This window comes from Gracilinanus agilis, chromosome 2, assembly GCF_016433145.1.
Source record: "Gracilinanus agilis isolate LMUSP501 chromosome 2, AgileGrace, whole genome shotgun sequence".
NCBI lineage: Eukaryota > Metazoa > Chordata > Mammalia > Didelphimorphia > Didelphidae > Gracilinanus > Gracilinanus agilis.
In genome coordinates this window covers 51,737,546-51,759,782 of record NC_058131.1, presented here as the reverse complement: position 1 = coordinate 51,759,782, position 22,237 = coordinate 51,737,546, and the positions used below count along the sequence as shown (strand labels likewise).

Here is a 22,237-nt window from a genome sequence, read left to right as displayed (position 1 = left end):
TCAGACATCACAGAGTTGCAGAGATGGTGGGTAGCTCACAGGCCCCCCTGCTCCACTCTTGGCATACTGGATGGGCTGGTAGACTTGGTGGTGAGAAGGACCCAGGTTCAAATCCCACCCTAAATAATTTTTTGGCGAGCAAGCTGTTTGTCCCTTCTGCCCTTGTTTCCACATCTGCAGAATGAAGAATTAAATAAAACTCCATGGCTTCTTAGATACATTCCAAGGCCTAACACATAATCCTCAGCCTATTCATTCTTTTTTTTTTTTTTTTAAAACCCTTACCTTCTGTCTTGGACTCATTACTGTGCATTGGCTCCAAGGCAGAAGAGTGGTAAAGGTAGGCAATGGGGGTCAAGTGACTTGCCCAGGGTCACACAGCTGGGAAGTATCTGAGGCCAGATTTGAACCTAGGACTCCTGTCTCTAGGTCTGGCTCTCCATCCACTGAGCTACCCAGCTGCCTCCTCCCCCCCCACCCCCAGCCTATTCATTCTACCTGGGTAAACCCCTTAATTATTAGCAGTTTTTCCTTACATCCAACCTACATCTGGCTCTGGAACACTCCATCCTATTCTTCCTAATCCTATGCCAACACTAGAAGTTAGAAATCCACCGTACGATCTAGCAGTTCTTCCGAGGTATTTCTTTAGGGGCTTAAATATCGATTTCTTGCCTTCAAACAGCTTTCTTAGGTTTACTGCAATATCAGTGAATCTAAACCAGAGTTGCTACTGCAAGCCCTGCTTCTGAATGGGACACTGCTCCCGGGTCACACAAATCGTACCCTGAGACCCAGATTCTTCAGTTTCCACATATTCTCAGTGTTCCCATCTTCTCCTGAGGGGAAGAGCAGATCTCTATCCCTTGGCATATATCAGATATCCTTCTTACTATTTAATGGAGTTTTTTTCTTATCGTGTTTTTAAAAATGCGATCATTTCCCCGAGAGTTCCATTTTAATCTCTTTTACGGAGGGAAGCTGTGGATGACATAAGTAGACTGGCTTTTTTCTAGAAATTTGGAAAGTTTTTAAAAGTTCTTTCCCAGACCAGAGTGATCACATTAGTTTTCTTTTTTCTATAGTCCTCTGAATTTTTAATGATTTGGGGATGCATTCATTAGGGGGAAGGCCTTCAGGATTGCAGGAGGAGATGCTGTTGCTGTTCCCATTTATGGATGGAGTCTCGGCAGTTTTCGAAATCATGGCCAAGATCTTATCTGACCTCCATAGCTGCCTTATGAGGTAACAGGAAGGGAAGGGAGCATCGTGTCCATTTAACAGATGAGGAAACTAAGCCTGAGAGAAGTTAAGTACCTTGCCACAAGTTCCTATGATTAGTGACTAGAAAAGCTGGGACTAGAATTTCAGTCTTTTGAATCCTAATCATAGAACCTTCCCCTCTCTCCCTCAGGAAGAACCCCATCTACAAGCAATCAAAGGATGGGGCATTAGAGCTGAAAGGACCCTAAGACCAAAGGGACCAAAGGCCACTTGATCCACTCCCTTTTTTTCATTGCTGTTGTTTGATGTTGTTTTTAAACAGTTTCAGTTGTGTCTGACTCTCTGGGACCCCATTTGGGGTTTTCTTGGCAAAGATCCTGAGTGGTTTGTCATTTCCTCCTCCAGCTCATTTGACAGATGAGAAAACAGAAGCAAACAGGGTTAAGAGACTTGCCCAGGGTCACACAGCAAATAAGTGTTTGAGGCCAGATTTGAACTCAGAAAGTTCCATCCAGATCCAGTATTCTCTCTACTGCACCATCTAGCTGACCCTCATTTTCCATTACTTTTTAAAAAAAATTTTTTTTAAACCCTTACCTTCCATCTTGGAGTCAAAACTGTGTAATATTAGTTCCAAGGCAGAAGAGTGACAAGGGCTAGGCAATGGGGGTCAGGTGACTTGCCCAGGGTCACACAGCTAGGAAGTGTCTGAGGCCAGATTTGAACCTAGGACCTCCTGTGTCTAGGCCTGGCTCTCAGTCCACTGAGCTACCCAGCTGCCTGCCCCCCCCCCCATTACATTTTCTTAAAACTGGACAAAGGGGCAACTAGGTAGCTAGATCTGGGGTCAAGAAGACTTATCTTCCTGAGTTCAAATCCTGCCTCAGACACTTACTAGCTGTATGACTGTAGAGAAGTCATTTCACTCTGTCTGCCTCAGTTCCCCCTCCAGTATAATGAGCTGGAGAAAGACATAGTAAACCACTCCAGTATCTTTGCCAAGAAAAGCCCAAATGGGGTCACAAAAAGTTGGACATAACTGAAAATGACTGACTGAAACCTTGGTCAATTGTTCCCCTCTCTGGGTCTTAGTTTCCTCACCCCAAAATGGAGGGGGGGGAGACTAACTGATTTCTAATTTCCTTGAAGTCTTGTGACTTTTTCTGGTTCCAAATCCCATGATCCTCGGGGCCTAAAGCTGATGAAACACTCATGTAGGAAGGCAGGACCAACTCTGCTTGCTCCTGAAGCAAATGTGGCCTGACCTCAGGGGCTCGGGCCAGGTGCCCTGGAATCTCAGGATTTCATTGAAGTGAACATGCCCACCTCCACGGCCTGCTCCCAGGGCCTCAGCCTCTGGCTTGGAGAAGATGGGCACGCTACTCCCCCTCCCTCCATCCCCTTGCAGTCACTGGACTTTGCCCCAGGCTATTAAAACCAGACCCAGAAAAAAGTCACCAACACTAGGAGATTCCTTCCTTTGGAGGATTTCTCAGTCCGTTCCTCTCTAGTTCCTCATCACTCTTGAAGAGCAACCCATCCCCTCAGAGCCACTCTGCCAACACTCCCAATCCTTCCCTGGCCCAGCTGGCCAAAAGGCCCAGCAGAAAAGAGGCTAAGCCTGGAGGCACCATGCTCCCTCCCCGCCAATGGGATACTCTGTTGGAAGGTCCCAGGGCACAAAGGGAGGAGGGTTCCAAAAGAAAACAATTAAGACAAAGAGCCTGCCTGAGAGTCAGAGAAAAGGGGCATTGTAGCCAGCTTCTAGAAACTGGGCAGAAACAGGGTGGGGAGGGAGCCTAAACAGGAATTCCTGGTCCTCATCTCAGGTTTCCCTCACCCACCCTGGCCAGGCTTCCAGTGGCTGTCCAGCTGGAGGAAAACGCAGCCTTATCTGGGGGGCATCTCTCCCTAGCCCAGTGGAGCTGCCCAGCTGGTAAACACAGTGGGAGGAGGGCACTAGAAAAGGAAGAACCAAGGCGGGAAGTTTATGAGCACAGAGGGAGGGAATCATCAGGAAGCCTGCTGAAGCTCAGCTCCTGCACCCACAAAAGGAAGTGGGTCAGGGAGGAGAGGCATTTCAGAAGGTACCAAGCGGTTCTTTGATCGGAGGACTGGCACCTGCCTTCTGCCCCTTCTGCCCCTGCAGTCAGCCTCCCCCACCCTAACCTTCCCACCCCCCCAGCCATCCTGAGCAGCACACTGGATGCTGAAGAGGAGAACTGAACATTTACAGACAGAGCAGAAGGAAGAACTGACTCTAACTCAAGAAAATCGGAGGAGCAATGTAAAGACCTCCTCAGCCTGCATGGGGTTGGTATGGCTGGACTATAACTCAAGTGAAAACTCACTGAGAGGGGAAGCTAGGTGGCTCAGTGGATAGAACACCAGGCTTGGAGCTGGAGGGACCTGGATTCAAATCTGCCCTGATAGTTCCTAGCTGTATGACCTTGGGCAAGTCACTGAACTCCATTCATCTAGCCCTTGCCCTTCTGTCTTAGAGTAGTCACTAAGACAGGAAGTAGGGTTAAAAAAACCTCACTGGGAGTTTTATTAGACTGTAAACTCAATGTGAGTCTTTGGCATGGAGCAGGAACATGAAGCCAATGTGATCTTGGGCCCATGTGGGGCCTATGTACTCGGCTCCAATTATATCCCATCTGGAGTCATTCTGGAAGCCACTTTTTTTTTTTTTAACTCTTACCTTCCATCTTAGAATCAATGCTACATATTGGTTCCAAGGGAACAGAGTAGTAAGGGCTAGGTAATGGGGGTTAAGTGACTTACCCAGGGTCACACAGATAAGAAGTATCTGAGGAAGAGCGCTAAAAGATTGCCTGCCCCTTGATCCAGCCATATCACGGCTGAGTTTATACCCCAAAGAGATCATAGATAAACAGACTTGTACAAAAATATTTATAGCCGCGCTCTTTGTAGTGGCAAAAAACTAGAAAACGAGGGGATGCCCATCAACTGGGGAATGACTGAACAAATTGTGATATCTGTTGGTGATGGAATACTATTGTGCTGAAAGGAATAAAGAACTGGAGGAATTCCATGTGAACTGGAAAGACCTCCAGGAAGTGATGAAGAGCGAAAGGAGCAGAACCAGGAGAACATTGTACACAGAGACTGATACACTGTAGCAAAATAGAATGTAATGGACTTCTGTACTAGCAGCAATGAAATGACCCAGGACAATTCTGAGGGATTTATGAGAAAGATGCTATCCACATCCAGAGAAAGAACTGTGGGAGCAGAAACACATAAGAAAAACAAGTGCCTGATCACATGGAAGGATGGGGATATAATTAGGAATATTGAGCACCCTAGCACAAATATCAATAATATGGAAATAGGACTTGATAATGATACATGTAAAACCCAATGGAATTGTGCGTTGACTATGGGAGGGGAGGGATAGAACATGAATCCTATAACCATGGAAAAATGTTCTAAATTAATCAAACAAAAATCTTAAAATAAAAATAAAAAATTAAATTAAATTTTAATTTAATTTAATTTAAAAAAAAAAGAACTATCTGAGGCCACATTTGAACCCAGGACTTAAAAAAACAAACACAACCTTACCTTCCATCTTAGAATAAATATTGTCTATTAGTTCCAAGGCAGAAGAGTGGTAAGGGCAAAGCCATGGGAGTTGAGTGACTTGCCCAGGATCACTCAGCTAGGAAATGTCTGAGGCCATATCTGAACCCAGAATCTTCCAACTTCAGCCTGGCTCTCTATCCACTGAGCCACTTAGCTGGGCCCTGGACGAAGGAAGGACCCTGAAGAACTGAAACAGGTTCAGGGGAAATCAGCTAGGATAATGAGAGGAATGGATCACACCAAAACTGGTCAAGGGAAAAGGGATAAGAATACTTCCATTATTGGGAGACCTGTAGAGAGGAAGAGAATTTATTTCACTTACCCGTAGCAGGCAAAACCAGGAGCTACGCTAAGTGAAAGTCCCACATAGATAGTCCCGAGTTCAAAATCAGGACAAGCTCAACAAGTAAAGGAGAATCAAAGTTGTCTAGGAGTGAAAGCAGCAGCTCTAGGGAAGCAGTAGCTTCCCCAGAGATCTTCAGACAGAGCCTGTTTGAGGATGGACATTGTCCCTGAGAAGTAGCATCTCCCCAAAGCTTCCCCCACCCCCAAAAAAGCTTGAATGTGACATCCTCTGAAGTCCTTCCAACTATGAAACTGATGGAGCGAGAGAAGCCAGAGCTTTCCTAAAAGGGTTTTTCTTTGGCACCTGCAGCATTTTGGCCACGTTCTAGGTCTCTGCCATGGAGCCAACCCATCTGTTTTGGTGTTATCCAAGGGGTCAGACCTTTTTTTTAAATTTATTTTGAGAAATATTTCCCAATTACATGGAAAAACGTTTAACATTCATTTTTTAAAATTCCAAATTCCCTCTCAGCCCTCCCCCACCCTTTGAGAAGGTAAGCAATACGAATTCAATTATACACATGAAGTCATGCAAAACATCTCCATATTCGCCATTCTGCAAAAGAAAGCACAACTAAAGGAAGTTTGAAAAGGATGCTTGAGTTTGCACTCACAGCTCCTCAGCTCTCTCTTTGGAGCCAGAGAGTGTTGTTCATCACACGTCCTCTGGGACGGGGCAGTATTTTTGTTTTTCATTTTTAGAAACCCTTATGTAGTATTGATTCCAAGACAGAAGATCAGTAAGGGTTAGGCTATGGGGGCTACGTGACTTGCCTAGGGTCACACAGCTAGGAAGTATCTGAGACCATTTTGAACTCAGAACCTTAACAAAAAACAAACCCTTACCTTCCATCTTAGAAGCAATACTTAGTAGTGGTTGCAAGGGAAAAGTGCAGTAAGGATTAGGCACTGGGAGTTAATTGACTTGCCCAGGGCCACACTGCTAGGAAGTATCTGAGGCCACATTTGAACCCAGGACCTTTTAAAAAAAAATCTTACCTTCCATCTTAGAATCAATACTCAGTATTGGTTCCAAGGGGAAAGTGCAGTAAGGATTAGGCAAAGGAGGTTAATTGACTTGACCAGGGCCACACTGCTAGGAAGTATCTGAGGCCACATTTGAGCCCAGGACCTTTAAAAAAAACAACTTTACATTCCATCTTAGAATCAATATTTAGTGGTTCCAAAGGAAAAAGAGTAGTAAGGATAAGGTAATGGGAGTTAAGTGACTTAACTTCACATACAGCTAAGAAGTGTCTAAGGCCAGATTTGAAGCCAGGACCTTCCATCTCCAGATCTGTTTCTCTACCTATTAAGCCACCTAGCTGGCCCATTCTTAATACAAAGAATCTCACTTGATTTCTCTACTCCGCCCCTCTCCAGGTTAGCTCGGCTGGCATCCTCCAGAAAACAAGAACTAACAGATATTCTTCTCTGGGCAAGGGTCTACATAGAGGACGACAGATCAGAGAGGCCTTGAGATCCTCCCACAGACACTCTCTCTCAATCTCTCTGTCTCTGTCATTCTCTCGTTCTTTCTCTCTTTTTCTCCCCCCTCTTTCCCCCTCTTCCCCCCCCCCCCTTTCTCTCTCTCTCTCTCTCTCTCTGTCTCTCTCTCTCTCTCTCTCTCTCTCTCTCTCTCTCNGGTAGAAACAGTTTCTCTCTCTCTCCCACTCTCCCACCCGCCTCTCTCTCTTCCCCCCTTTCTCTCTCTCTCTCTCTCTCTCTCTGTCTCTCTCTCTCTCTCTCTCTCTCTCTCTCTCTCTCTCTCTCTCTCTCTCCCCTACCCACACCAAGGCCACCTCTAAAGTCTAGGGTGCTGTGAGATATGCTAGAAAGCTCTAAGCCTGCCCAGGCTAAACCCTCGGAAAAGAGAAGGGGCAGAGGCAGAGGATGTTCTAAATGGGCCAGTGCAGTAGAGTCAGAGCTTATGACCATCCTTTTCAGAAGCAGACCTGCTGGGCCAGGAGCCCCAATGGTGGGGCTAATGACGGGCCTCAGGCTACCCTTTCACTTAGGATGATCTGGTCAGGGAGTCTTCACTGTCCCGCCCTGGGTGAAGTCCCTGAATCCTGGCAGCTGGATCCCAGTGCTGTGGGGACCTGAATCCTCCACCCACTCAGTCTTCTTGCACACAGTAAAGATGTGGAAAACTAGTGGCACTGAGGCCCTGGCATTATCCAAACAGGTCAGGTCTTTCCTAATACAAGGCACGTCACCTGACCGGCTCCCTCCAAGGGAAGCCAACAGGATTTTGTTCCAAGGGCAAGGCTTTCCTAACGGATGGCAAATTGGTGAGGCCTTACACGTTACCCTCCCTCCTCCCCTATCATGCTGGCAGCTGGCAGTGACTCAGGGGAAGGAAGTGGGTCAGGCAAATGGTTTACCAAAAAAAAAAAAAAAAAAAAAGAAATACCTGAGGCTCCAATAGACAGAATCAGCAATTTGTCACCCCTTCCCCCCTCTAACCCAACACAAAAGGCCGAGAGGTTTAGCTCCCCTTCTCCATGCCCAAATGGGTGCTCCTTCTGGGAGATGGCAGTGGAAAGATAATGGCATCTCTTTCTGGGCCTTGGTTTCCTCAGATGTAAAATGGTCTTGGAGTCCCTGCCAGCTCTGACTCCTCTGCTTGATTTTCCCTCAAGAAATATCCCTGATGCTATTTTGTTGTTCGGTCCTTTTCAGTCACGTCTGACTCTTTGTGACCCCATTTCAGGTTTTCTTGGCAAAGATACTAGAAAAGTTTAGTATTTCCTTCTCCAGCTCACTTTACAGATGAGTAACTGAGGCAAATGGGGGTTAAGTGACTTGCCCAGCATCATACAGCTGGTAGATCTGAAACCAGAAAGTTTCTGATTCCTAGTCCAGTACTCTAACCATTGCCCCACCTCGCTGCTCCACTGATGCTCTTATTTTACTTTATTTAGAGCAATCTAGAAGATGTGATGGTGAGGTGGACAGAGCATTGGATTTGGAGTCAAGAAGACCTGGGTTTGAGTGTCACCTCAACTACTCATCAGATGTGTGACCCTAGACAAATCACTTCAGCTCCCTGAGCCTCAGTTTCTTCCTCATCTATAAAATTGGAAGGTTGGCCTTGATGGCCTCTACAACCCTCCTTCATCTCTAAATCCATGATACACATTTACAAGGTAGAACAAAAGAGAACTCATGAAAATTAATTCATCAAGATAGTGGGAGAGGGGTAGCTAGGATGGAGAGCCAGGCCTAGAGACGGGAGGTCCTGGGTTCAAATCTGGTCTCAGACACATCCTAGCTGGGTGACCCTGGGCAAGTCACTTAACCCCCATTGGCTAGCTCTTACCACTCTTCTGCCTTGGAGCCAACACATGGTATTGATTCTAAGATGGAGGGTAAGGGCTTAAGGAAAAAAAGATAGTGGGAGAACACATAGCAGAGATGTCTCAAGCACTTGGTCTGGCAATTCATTATCCAGCCAACTGGCCGTCCCCTAAGGCAGGGTCATGTGTGTCCCAGAGTGGAATCCTGTTCATCCTGAAAGATTCCACTATTATTAAGTTTAAAAGACCTGACCCAGGGGCAACTGGGTAGCTCAGTGGATTAAGAGTCAGACCTAGAGATGGGAGGTCCTAGGTTCAAATCCAGCCTCAGACACTTCCCAGCTGTGTGACCCTGGACAAGTCACTTGACCCCCATTGCCTAGCCCTTACCACCTAGGAGTCAATACACAGAAGTTAAGGGTTTAAAAAAAATAAAAGACCTGACCCAATCCTCTTCATCTAGCAGGGGCACCCATTACTATCAATGGACAGATGAGGAAACTGAGGCATGTAGCAGGACCTGCCTGGGGTGTCCCAAAGGAGGCCAGGACTACCTGTGTCTCACAACCCTTCCCCCAGACAGAACCACAGCCCCTTGTTCAGAAAAACAAATCAGACCGCACCCCAGGTCAGACTCTTGTCATTCCTGGTGTCTGCACACAAGTCAAAATTACTATCTTCCCCCAGATGTGGGGACGAGAGCTGTTCTGCTCGCCCTCCTCCACTTCCCTGTCCCAGGAGAGGCAAGCCACTGCCTCATGCCTGGCCGCTGAGTCGTCTCCTGACATTCCCCACAGTGGCATCTCTGTTATTCCCAGGAACGAGGCCAACCGAAGGGGGAGGAACCGCAGAGCTGGTGCTGAAAGGCCACCCCTCTGCAGGTAAGCTAGGTAGGGACGGCTAAGGCTGCTGGGAAAAGAAATGAGCAGCCTCCCAGGGTGGTGGTTTTTAGAGTCACTTCTTTGGCTCCAGGGAATCTTTAAAGGAAGGTTTAATGAGAGGCTCCAGACAGGGGTAGTGTCCTGAAAAGAGTCCCTGGTTTGGAAGCAGAGGACCCAAGTTCAAATCCCAATCCTTGCCACTCACTAATTCTGGGAAAGCCACAATCTCTCAGGGCCCCACTTCCCTGCTGTGTAAAATGAGAGGGTTGGACTCTGACAGACTAGGGCCCCTCTAGAGTTAAATCCTTGACCCCATGAAGAATGTGTTGTTGTTTTTTAAACTCTTACCTTCTGTCTTAGTATCATTTCTAAGATGGAAGGGTGGCAAGGATTGCTCAACTGGGGTTAAGTGACTTGCCCAGGGTCACACAGCTAGAAAGTATCTGAGGTCAGATTTGAATCCAGTAGTCTACCTACTGTCCATCCCATGAAGAATGTTTTGTTGTTTGGTTGATTTTTTAGTTTTTTTAATTTTTTTCCCCATGCTTTTTGTTGTCTCTCTCCCCTGTTGCCGCCCCCCTCCTGAAGTTGCCAAGCAATTCCACTGGGTTATACATAGTTTATCACCCAGGAAGAATGTTCAAGGTAATCTCTTTAAGCAAGGTCTTTGCTGCACCCTGGAATGAGCATCTCTAAGGAGCAAGGCATAGCTCTTAGCAGTTCCAAGCAGGTTCAGAGAATCCCGGGATATGTAGTTGGAAAGTCCATCGGTTCACGGCACATAAAAACAGGCTTCCCAAATAAGAAGGGATCAGGGGCCTCTCTCCCACCCACCAGGGTTTTCGACTCTCTGCCCTTTGCCCCAGAGCCATTGCTATGGGTACACCACAACTCATTCTATCCTAGTACCATAAGGATTTAGAGCTAGAATGACCCTGTTGTGCAGTCATTCTCAGCCGTATCTGATTCTTTGTGACCCCATTTAGGGTTTTCTTGGCACAGATACTGGCATGGTTTGCCATTTCCTTCTCCAGCTCATTTGACAGATGAGGAAACTGAGGCAAACAAGGTTAAGTGGCTTATCCAGGGTCACACAGCTAATGCATGTCTGAGACTGGATTTGAATTTAACTCTTCCTGACTCAAGACCAGAGACCTGAGTCTAGAAACTAGCTAGTCCAACCTCCTCATTTTGCAGATGAAAAAAGCCAAGGATGCAGCAAGAGGAAGGTGATTTGCCCAAGTCACATAATAAGGGGCAAAAGTAGAATTTGAACCCAGGTCCTCTTGACTCACTAGCATCTACACCTTTCTGCCTCTGAAACAGGTATGGATAAATCCATTTTCTCCCCAGTAAAGTGGAGAGCAGGCTGGAATTCTTTAAAAAAAAAAAAGAAAGAAAGAAAGAAAGAAAGAAACCAAGGAATGTGAATAATGTGAAATGTTATAAAGAAGAGAGGGTTTTAGGGAGAGAGGCTGGTTTGCAGGGGAGATGCCTCATAACAGAATGAATACCAAAATGTAGAAATGAATGGCTTTCCAGAATATACATTTCTTATCCTACATGCAACTTGCCAAACTGGCACAGTTTATGAGACACCCAATCCTTGTTCCTTGTCCTTGTGTCAATCCTGTCTGGGTTGATTCTAGACCAAGCTGCTCCAACTTAGAGCCTGAGGTCGATTGGGCTGGCTCTCTTGCCAGGTCTGGTGGCATTCATTCGCAATGCATCCCTGCGCTCACTTCCTAGTCTTCTCTCCATGTGTGCTAGGATCATATCTATCCACTAAGGGATCCCTGCTCTCCATCCTACTTCATCATAACCAAGGCCATGAGCATGCTATTTCTGTTTCCCAGCTGTTATGGCCTTCTCTATCCTGCCTTGGCTCCTGGTGCCCAAAGTTTTCTACCCTTGGCCCTTGGATCACCCTGAAAATACACTGTATATGCCTCCTTCATCCAAAGTTCTCCACAGACCCAAGCTCCCAGACATCCTACATCTGTGCTGGCAAACCTATGGTATGTGTGCCGGAGGAACTGCTTTCCTCCCTCTCTCCACAGTGCCTGAAGACATTTTTTACATCTCTTCCCAATACACCAATGGGGATGCTTCCTCCCTCCCCTGTCTGGGGTAAGGAGGCAGCTCACATGCGGTGTGAGGGTGCACTTTGGGCACTCAGTCTCTAAAAGGTTCGCCATCACTGTCCTACAAGGTTCCCAACCTATTTTTCTCTGTCTTGTTCTATTTTCCCAAAGCACCATAACTAGTGTATTGTTAAGGCTGGGTCTACCCCCTTGCTGAAGTTAGCTTCTTCGCCTGCTGAGTACTGAGTTTAGAGTAAGATGGCATGGGTTCAACACACCTCTACTACTTACTTATTAGACTTTCCCGCTCTATACCTCCATTTTCTGAACTGTAAAATGATAGTCCAGAAAGTATCTGAGGTCCCTTCCACTTCTAAATTATGGGATCATTGATTTAGAACTAGAAGGGATCTTAGAGGTCATCTAATCTAACTACTTTCATATTACAAATGAGGAAACCGAGGCCCAGAGAAGTTAAGAAGTGATTCACCTCATAGCAAATAGTGAGTGAGCAGCAGAGTTGGGATTCCAGCCTCAATCCTGTGTACAATGTTGGTTGTCCCTCCTATTCATCTAGCCTAACATTTGGGCTAATAATAATTGATGGGGCTTTAACATCAGGAACCATCTTTCCTCCTCTGGAACCTATCTACTTCACATCACAGGTCATAGATTCAGAGCCAAAAAGAACCTTAGGAACCATTTAGCATACCCTTCGGAGGGGCAGCTAGGTGGTACAATGAAGAAAGCACTGGACATACGAAAACCTGAGTTCAAATCTGGCTTCAAGTAGTTGCTAGCTTTGTGACCCTGGGTAAGTCACTTGACCTTGTCTGTCTCAGTCTCCATATGTGTCAAATGAGCTGGAGAAGGAAATGGCAAACTGCTCCAGTATCTTTACCAAGAAAACCCCAAATTGAGTCATAAAGAGTCAGATGTGACTAAACAACAATTACCCCCTCCTTATTTTCTAAGTGAGGAAAATGAGTCCCAGAAAGCCAAAAAAAATTGCCTAATGTCTCACAGGCAGGTAAGAAGTGATAGAATCAGGATTTGAACCCAGATCTTGACTCCACAGCCAGGGTTCTTTTTATAGTGACATTGCTGAGTCAGTGGTGACCCTGAACAAGTCACATAATCTTATTTGCCTCAGTTTCCTCAGCTGTAAAATGAGGACAATAATAGTAACTATCTCCCAAGATTGTTGCAGGAATCAAATGAGGATATTAGGAAAGTGATTAGCACAGCTGCCTGGTGCATAGTAGGCACATAATCATTTTTTTCCTTCCAACAGCCAGCAGCAGACCCCTTTCTCTCTCTGGATCAAAGCTTAGAACCCCTACTTAACATCCATTAAAACCGCTACTAACCATAGCTTCCCATTACCAGAAATAATCTGGCACGTGATTTATAGAAGAAAGAGGCATCTCACGAGAAAACAGACTGAGAGCAGGGAATTCGTCCAAAACAAACCTTCCAAGTTCCAGGACATGTCCTGGGGTCATTACATAGTCAGTGAAGTCTCCCACACTTGCTACACTTACCAGGACTCAGTGAGAAGTAATACTCAGCCTGAGGCCTCATACGATCATGAATCATCCAAGAAAGATTCATTTACGTTAACAAAACTCCAGCTATTCAGGCAAGATCATAGGAGAAGACTTTTTTTTTTAAATCTTGCCAACAATAAGGGTGAATGCAGAACTATAACGAGGAAATTTTTTTTTAATGTGAAGCAAAAAACAGTTGGAGGTAGGGGCCTGGTGATTGTGATAAGTGGGGAGGATTGCCCCTCCACCCCTGTAGTGCTGTAGATAGAGAGGCTGGCAGAGAGAGGGAAGAGCCAGTCCCCTAGACAGTCTGGCCAAAAACCCGTGATGACTGATTGGCTAGGAGGGCTCCTGGAGAAGGGAACCACAGCAATAAGAAATGGAGAAGAGTCATATTAACTTGGATTAGGGAAGAGAATAATGTCATGGTGAATGAATGGAGAGAGCTGACAGATGACTATGATGTCCAATCAGGAAAGATGTCCCCTCTCCCCAGCCTATCCCTGAGGAAGTATGGCCCTAGGCAAAGCCCTCGTTATCCTGCCCAAGTTATCATTCCCTCTAATCTGTCTCTTCCTGATCCCATTTGGGGTTTTCTGGGCAGAGATCCTGGAATGATTTGCCATTTCCTTCTCTAGCTCATGTGACAGATAAGGAAACTGAGATGAACAGGGTAAAGTGACTTACCCAGGGTCCCACAGCTAGTAAGAGTCCAATGCTGGATTTGAACTCAGGAAGAATATTCTATCCACTCTGCCACCTACCTGCCCTGGTTATGGCTCTGGTTGAATCTAAAATTTTATGTGTGTGTGTGTGTGTGTGTGTGTGTGTGTGTGTGTGTGTGTGTGAAGGCCAAGTTAACCATTTCATTAACCAGATCGTTGCTCAAGTATTCTGTCTATTTGAAACCAGCTCTATCTGTATCTCTGATGACTACACCATCTTGGACTGGTAAAGCACCTTCCCTGACATGAGCTCATGGGGCATCTATGCACATGACATAGCTAGTGTGGAGAGTGTGGCTGGGTACCCGGTTAACTGGGGGGAGTCAGGAGAATCCATTTCTCAAAATGCTACTGAGAGTGATTTCTTCCTAGGGGAATCCTCGGCTTCCATTCCTCGGTATGGACAAAAACAAAAAGAACTTCCGTCCACAGTGTCTGCTGCATGAACTGGATAAGTCCCTCCATGTCTTCCATATAGGGATACGTGCCCAGCTGTGTCCAGACTTGCCCACGAAAAACCAACATCTATACCTTCCCACAAGAATGAGATAATGATGACCAAACCATGGCAGCAGGAGGAGCCCAACAGGTTACACAGCTGCACTGGGTGATCCTAAGTGCCTTTCTATCATCTTCTGCCCTTCCAGCTCTGACATTTGTCATGTCAATAGTGCATAGCACACTGAGACTGGAGTCAGGACGCTGAGTTCAAATCCCACTTCAGACACTAGCTGTATGACCCTGGACTAGTCATTTAATCTGTCTGCCTCCATTTTTCACCAACTGTAAAATGGGGGTCATAATAGCATCTATCTCCCAGGGCTGCAACTGTGATAATATTTGTAAAGCACTTAACCCAGTCCCTGGCACATATTAGGCTCTTAATAAATTTATTATTTTTTATTATATATGTTGTTTACACTTAGTCATTGGCACATTGTCTCTTCCATTGGACTGTGATCCTCTTGAGAGCACAGGTCAGCGATGGTGAAGACTTGGCATGCATGCAGAGCCAGCACTCAGGGAGCTTCTCTGTTCCCCCTCTTCCCAGTGCCCAAGGATATTTTTTGCATGCTCTGCCCCTCTGTCCGGCCACCCAAAGCAAGCACTTCCTCCCTCAGCTCTCTCCCATAATGCAGGGGCTCACAGACAGCTTGAATTTGCCCTCTGGGCACTCAAACTCAGAAAAGGTTTGCCAACACTGGCATAGACTGTGCCCCCCACCTTTCTTTGTATTCCTAGGACTTAGCACTGTGTCTGGCACACAGTAGGACCAAATAAATATTAGTGGGCAGAATGGCATACTCTTTTCTAAGGTCCCTTTCGGCTCTGACTTTCAGAGTTCCATGGCCTCCAAGCTCTAACCTAACAAGTTTTGTCTCGTCTTAGTGGCCCCAGACATACCAAAATCTCAGACTTGGAGCTTTGGGGAAAGTCACCGCAACACCGATACCACAGAATAATCACAGTAGACTCTGGCAGGTGAGAGTCAGCACCCTGTGTTGGCTGATCTCTCAGTGGCACAGGTTGGAGCCCCATGTGGGTGAAGATGCCAAAGTCTTGAGAAAGGGGAATGATCTCTTGCCCAGGGCCAGTGGAGGCCGGGGAAGAAGGGCCTCATCTGGAACTGCCCCTTGGCACAGCTGGACAGAATGCTGCTGGAGACTGATGAAATCAAGAGTCTTTGGAAGGAAGGATTATTGGAAATCTACTCTGTGTTGCCAAGCTGGGAAATTATGGGTGTGGAACATTGCGAACACTGTTGGGCCCAGTTGACAGATAGGTTTGTTTTATTAAACTGCCTTTAATCTTTGTTAAAAGGGAGCATGGCTTTCTGGGAAAGGGGAGAGGGACAGACGGTGACAGGGACTGGACATGGGCTTCCAATGGCATAAGGCAGGAAACTCCTTCCACTAATAAAGTCCCTACATCTGAAAGGAAGTTGCCCAGAGTAAAAATATCAAGCATGAACACTCCCCAATACTCCCCAACAGTCTCCAGTACTCCCCAGGGCTCAAAAGGACCAGATTAGAATATAATTGGGAATTATTTAACAAAACAAATAAAATTGTGGTTTTTTAAAATTTAATACAGCCCAGATAATATTAATTTGTGGTTTTTAAACCCATTTTCTAGAGCAAACTAGGTAGTTCAGTGGATAGAGTGCCAGGCTTGAGATCAGGAAGACCTGAGTTCAAATCTGAGACTTGCTAAACCATGTGACTCTGGGCAAATCAATTAACCTCATTTTCCTCATTTTCCTCATCTCTCAAATGAGCTGGAGAAAGAACGACAAACTACTCCAGTAGGTCACAGAGAGTCAGCCACGACTAAACCACAAACAGCAAAGGCAAATGCCACCAGGACAGATCTTTTTCTATTTGAGTTTAACATCAATGTTCTAAGCATTGAGGGGTTAAGTGACTTGCCCAGGGTCACAAAACCAATCTGTCCAAGGCAAGACCTAAATCCAAATCTTCTAGGCTTTGAAGTTGGTTCTCTATCTATGATGCCATTAAAATGAAATCTATTGGGTTCCCAGAGCTATTAAGATGCATGAAGGGGGCCGTTAGGGGGCTCGGTGGATTGAGAGCCAGGCCTGCAGTGGGAGATCCTAGGTTCAAATCTGACCTCGGAAACTTCCTAGCTATATGACCCTGGGCAAGTCATTTAACCTCTACTGCCTAGTCCTTACCACTCTTCTGCCTAGGAACCAAAACACAGTATTGATTCTAAGACAGAAGGTGAGAGTTTTGTTTTTTTTTTTGTTTGTTTGTTGTTGTTGTTGTTGTTGTTGTTGTTTTAATGCTATGAGGAAGGGCAACCTGGAATTGAGAGGACCTGGATTCAAAACTGGCTTCAGATACTTCCTAGCTGTGTGATCCTGAGCAAGCCATTTAACCCCAATTGCCTAGTCCTTGATATTCTTCAATCTTAAAGCTGATACTTAATCTCAAAGATAAAACAGAACATAAGAGTTTAAAAAAAAAAAAAAAGAGGCTGTGAGGAATGGATGCCTTGAGATCACCTTATGGACTTCATGGTACCATGGGGGGAAAAAACCCCAGTCAGGATGTCAGGAAACCTGGGCCTCAGACTTGGCACCATCAATAACTTGCTTTGATTTTGGACAACAGCTTCTCTGAGGTCCCAGAGAGATCTAGAATGTCTACAAGACCCCTAATTCTATTGCTTGTTCTATTCAAATTTCCTCCAGCTACTTGTAATTATCTTGATCTCCCAACTTGTCTATTCGTGTCTTCTTCTCTTGTAGCACCCTCCATGAAGTTGGGCACAATTCACAGTTCTTGGGGAAAAAAATCTTCCACTCTGGGCTCTACTCAAGGCCAATGTATCCTTCCACACATATGCACTTGCCACATGCTCTGTGGTCCATCACCAATGCTCTCCCCATCCCTACCATCATCAGACCTGACCGCCCCATGTTCCTCCCTCTGATCCTGGGCATATGGACACAAGGCTGGGGTGCTGACTCAGAGAGGACACCACCCAGTGACTCATCCTCCCTGCAACACCCCAAGTCCAACTCAACTCAAGGAACCTCATGGAGGGGAGGGAGGACTGAGAGCCTCTGGCAGGAGCCCTGCTCAGTAGGGATCCCTTCCCGGGGACCAGCTCTCAGAAGACTTGGGGTTTCGCTACTAGGAGTGATTTCTGATTTTAGAAATAGTTTTTCCTACTTCTAGCCAACTACTCGATGACAAGAGTGGGACGCTACACTCAGTCCATCGGAGCAGAATGCAAGTATTTCTGGGGCGGGCTTCCCCTTTGGAGCACCATCCCTCAAGAGAAGAGCTGACCTCCAGAAGAATGTAAATTGCCGTTCTCTGCGGGGGAGGTCCCAACATTCGAGGTGGCCCAGGAACCTGTTTGGTTATCTCACTTCCATCACCCCACCCTGTGATGGTCAATTCAGCAGACATGGGGAGGAGAGAAGCGGAGGGAGGGTGAAAAACCAGAGCCTGGGCTCTTCTCTCTTTTCAGGTGATATATGAGGGTAGAGAGCTTCCTCCGAAATGACTCAGCACAGAGCGAAATGAGCAGAACCGGGAGAGAGAACACTGGACACAGTACCGGCCATAATGGGCAATGATCGACTGTGAAAACTTGGCAATGATCTGGGACAAATCTGAAAGACTTGACGGGGAAGGCTCTCCAGGTACCGAAGGAAGCCCAGAGAAAGAACTGTGGGAGTCTCCTTTCACATCAGTGCATTTACGGTTTTATTTGGGGATTTGGGTTATATGTGAGTGTGCTCTGACAACAATATGGAAGTGTGTTTGGCATGACAATAAAAAAAGAAATGACTCATCCTTGGAGTAGAGATATGTACTAGGGGAGTGTTATAAACAGAAGCCCAAAACTCAATCATTTCTCCAAGCTGGACTGTCCCTCAAACCACCTGAGATCATCTCGTCCACACTAACCTCTTCATCAAGGACTTCAAAGTCAAGCTAAAATACTGGAGTGGCTTACCATTTAAGTCTCCAGCTCATTTGACAGATGAGGAAACTGAGGCAAACGGTTACGTGACTTGCCTAGGGTCACTGTGAGAGGTGGTGAATCACCTAAACTCATGGAGCTAGAAAGTATCTGGGGTAGGATTTGGACTCAGATCTATCTGCTGTTGCCTCTTAAAGCTGTACTAGTCCAGACAGGGCGCCATGTTTTAAAATGCACCGGGATGCTATGGTGAAGTGGACAGTGAATATAGAATCAGAGAAGCTGGATTTGAATTCGGACTCTGGGGCTTCCACATTCTCTGGTATAACCTGAGGCTAGCCACTTCTTTCTGAGTCATAGGTTCTTCCTCTGTCAAATGAGGTGACTAGATTCAGTGAAAGATTCTTAACCTTGGGTCCAAGAACTTTTTTTCTTCCAGTATTTTGCTAACAGAATTTCACTACAATCAATTTCCTTTGTAATCCCTGGCATTTCCTTCACGTGTTTAAAAATATGATTCTGAGTAGGGGTCCATCAGCTTCTTCAGGCTGCCAAACAGAACCAGGACACACAAAAGGGTTAAGAATCCTTGAATCCAATGATCCCTAAGGTCCCTTCCCACTCTTAACTCTGGTCCTATGCTATTGCTATTTATTCATTTCGATCACATCTGACTCTTTGTGGCCCCTTCTGGGGTTTCTTGGCCAAGATATTGGAGTGGTTTGCCATTTCCCTCTCCAGCTCATTTGACAGATGAGGAAACTGAGGCAGAGTTAAGTGACTAGCCCAGGGTCACACAGCTAGCCAGTGTCTGAGGCTAGATTTGAACTCAGAAGATACATCTTTCTGACTACATGTAAGTCCAGAGCTCTATCCACTGTGCCAAGGCCCATAGGTCCTTGGTCCTATACCTTTCTACAATGAGATATTTAGCTTGGACAGCTTTAGAATTCAGATAAAATCCTGAGCACAGGGGATTCCACTAGTAAATGTTACCCCTTGAGAGACTGGAACTGGGCTCCAGGCCCAGAATGGGGTTTGTGGGATGCAGTCAGTATCCCCCTCTTTGTAAAGTTTTGGTACCTGTCAGCTGTGGGGGCCCTGGCAGGTGCTTGGTCTCTCTCCCAGAGGACCTACGGCCACCAAGCTGTTTGTTCTAAGCCAGGGATAGGGCCCGTAATGGAGCCTAGGGAAAGGAAGGGCGGCATGGGAAGAGCACAGCATGGAAAGGGAGGCAGGGAAAAATCAACAGCATCCCTGATCAATAACAAGAGAGGCTCTGGGGGAGAGGGGGCCTCAGGGGACCCTTTCCTGTTGTTCCTGCCCTTGGCCACAGATTCCAGAAGCCCATCTGGCCATGAGCTGGGGCCTACCCACCACTCCCATTGGCAGGATCCAGTGACATAGTCCCAAGATGCCCTGAGACCAGAAAAACAGCTTCCTCCACACTCTGGCCAGCCCAAAGGGCTAACAGAGACCAGGGAAGGGAACGCCATCATTACTCCTCAATGGGGTTGGCTCAGATCAGAGAGAGCCCATCCTGCCTAGCCCTGGGTTCCTCATGGGCTCAGGCCACTCCAAGGTAGGCCTAGGGCCATGGTTCCATCTTGACTAGAATGATCCAAGAGTAGTCAGAAATTAGAAGCAGCTAGGTGCTGGACTTGGAGCCAAGAAGACCTGAGTTCAAATCCCCACCTCTCACCCTTATAGCTGTGGAATGTTGGCTCTCATTTAACTCTCTGTACCTATACAATGAGAGAGGTTGGACTCAATAGCCTCTGGGGACCCTTCCAACTCTAACTATGTCCCCCAGACTATCCGCTCCCCCCCCCCAACCTTGGAGGATGTAAATTCCTTTAGGGGCTTCCTGGGTTCTTTTCAAATAGGGCTCCTTCCAGAGATGTTCCACATCTGCCATATGTCAATGTTCTCTCTCTCTCCCCCACCCTGGAAATTTCTTTGTATTTACTCTGCATAGCAAATGAGATAACAGCCATAATGCACTTTATCTCCGTCTTTGGCATTGATAAATGCTTATTCCTTTCCCCTTTCCCCTACATATTTTATCTATACCAATCTAGAATATTGTTTTCCCCCAGTAGAACAGAAACTCCTATAGAACAAGGGTCCGTACCAGTTCTGACATTCCTTTTTTTCTTTTAAACCCTTACCTTCTACTGACTTAGTATCTAAGACAAAAGTGGGGCAAGGGCTAGGCAACTGGAATTAGGTGACTTGCCCAGGGTCACACAGCTAAGAAGTGTCTGAGGCCAGATTTGAACCCAGGTCCCCCAACTCCTGGCCTGGTGCTCCATCTGCTGTGCTACCTAACCTGCCCCACCTTTCCTTTTTTAATCTTTGTAAAACCAGCACCAAGCACAGGACTTGGCACATAGTCAGTGCTTTTTAAATGTTTATTGATTTGAATGACTGAATCCAGTCCTAAACCCTCTGATCTATATACTAACCAATCATGGTGCCAGAGGGCCTCATAAGGCACTCGTCTCATATCTTGAGAGAGAGGCAAAAGACTCAGGGTACACAATGAGGTCTATGTTTCTGGACATGGCCAACATAAAAATTTGTTTTGTTTGCCTAAACATATTTGTCTCAAGAGTTTTGATTTTCTTGTTTTCACTGGGGGGGGGGAGGGAAAAATATATTTTGGTTAATTGAAATAAAAATTGTAAAGCCAAAAAATCTTTTTAAATTTAACTTATTGCCTTTTTAAATCGAATTAACTTTGGTCTTAGAATCGATGCTAAGTATTGATTTTAAGGCAGAACAGCAGTAAGGGCTAGGCAGCTGAGCTCAAGTGTCTTGCCCAGGGTCACAGAACTAGGAAGTATCTGAAGGCAGATTTGAATCCAGGTTCTCCTGACTCCAGGGCTAGCACTTGATCCACTGGGCAATCTAACAGCCCCAAAAAGACGAAGCATCTTTGGTGCATCTCCCCACTCCCTGCCCCTTGCGCCATCTGGGAAAATTGCTCTTCCAGCTGCAGCCACTGGAAAATTAGACTGCAATGACCCTGGGCCCTCTTGTCCATTCTCATGATGTGGGGCACAGAAGATACCCCAGCTGGGGTGGTCAGAAGCTAAAAAGGAGACTGTGGAAGGGCAGGGTTTGGAAAAGGAGTGGCCAGAGCTCCGAGGGCCAAGGCCGAATACCACATCTCCCCAGGGTCCTGGGGCAATGACAGCCCTGAAGGGACACAGAGGGCAGTTGGTTGGCCTCCTGAATAAACAGGCTCCTGATTTTTCTCTATCATTGGGAGGGAGTGGAAACAGCCCATGATTTGGAATCCAAAGATCCGGTCTTGAATCCTGGAATTCCGACATCAGAAGGTTCCTTCCAGCTCTGGCTCTGCTCTAATGGACCCTATTTAATCCCTACGTGGCCCTGGACCAAGAGAAAAGATACTAGAAAGTCCCTGGTGTCTCTTCTCTCCCAAATCCTAAGAATGGAGTCCAACCCTTTCATTTTCTAGACAAGGAAAACCCAAGCTCTAGAGAGTGGAGAAAATGATTAGTCTCCAGTCAAACATGGAAGCAGCCATCACGCAAATCTGAATCGAGGGCGCCTGGCTACAATCCCGGCCAATGTCATTTCCATGACACCATCCGGGCTCCCGGTTATTGATAGCACCCTCCACCGGGTGCTATCAGAGGCCATACTTGGATTTATTCTGAGCAGGCTCCGGGTTACCCTGTAGATGGTTTCAGCTGAGCCCCAATCTGGGACGACTGCACCTTCCACCATACCCAGGCTGCCTCTGGGCCTCCCTCCATGGCTGCAGCATGCTTTTCTCACTTCCAGTTGCCCAGAAAACATTCCCCGGCAGGGCTGGGTCTTGTTACACCACGGCTCTGTGTACTCTTCCCCTTAGACAAATACCAGTAGATTGCTAACAGCCCCTATTTCATTTAGCTCCCAGGTGACAGATTTTGAGCATGTGGGATGCTAGCAGGGGGCGGGTGATGATGGGCACTCTCACCCCACCCCAATTCCACCCCCTCCCTTCCTGATCCAGGGAGCCCCATCAGCACC

General features: G+C 46.5%; 1 protein-coding gene across 1 annotated transcript in view; it reads right to left on the bottom strand.

Annotated features, from left to right (window-relative positions):
- Positions 1 to 21,978, bottom strand: part of PIEZO1 (piezo type mechanosensitive ion channel component 1) — a 148,801-nt gene extending 126,823 nt beyond the window's left edge. The window contains exon 1 of the mRNA XM_044659390.1: positions 21,896 to 21,978. Within this exon, the coding sequence (XP_044515325.1) occupies positions 21,896 to 21,978 (83 nt within the window). The remainder of the gene's footprint in view (positions 1 to 21,895) is intronic.
- Positions 21,979 to 22,237: the final 259 nt, after the last annotated feature.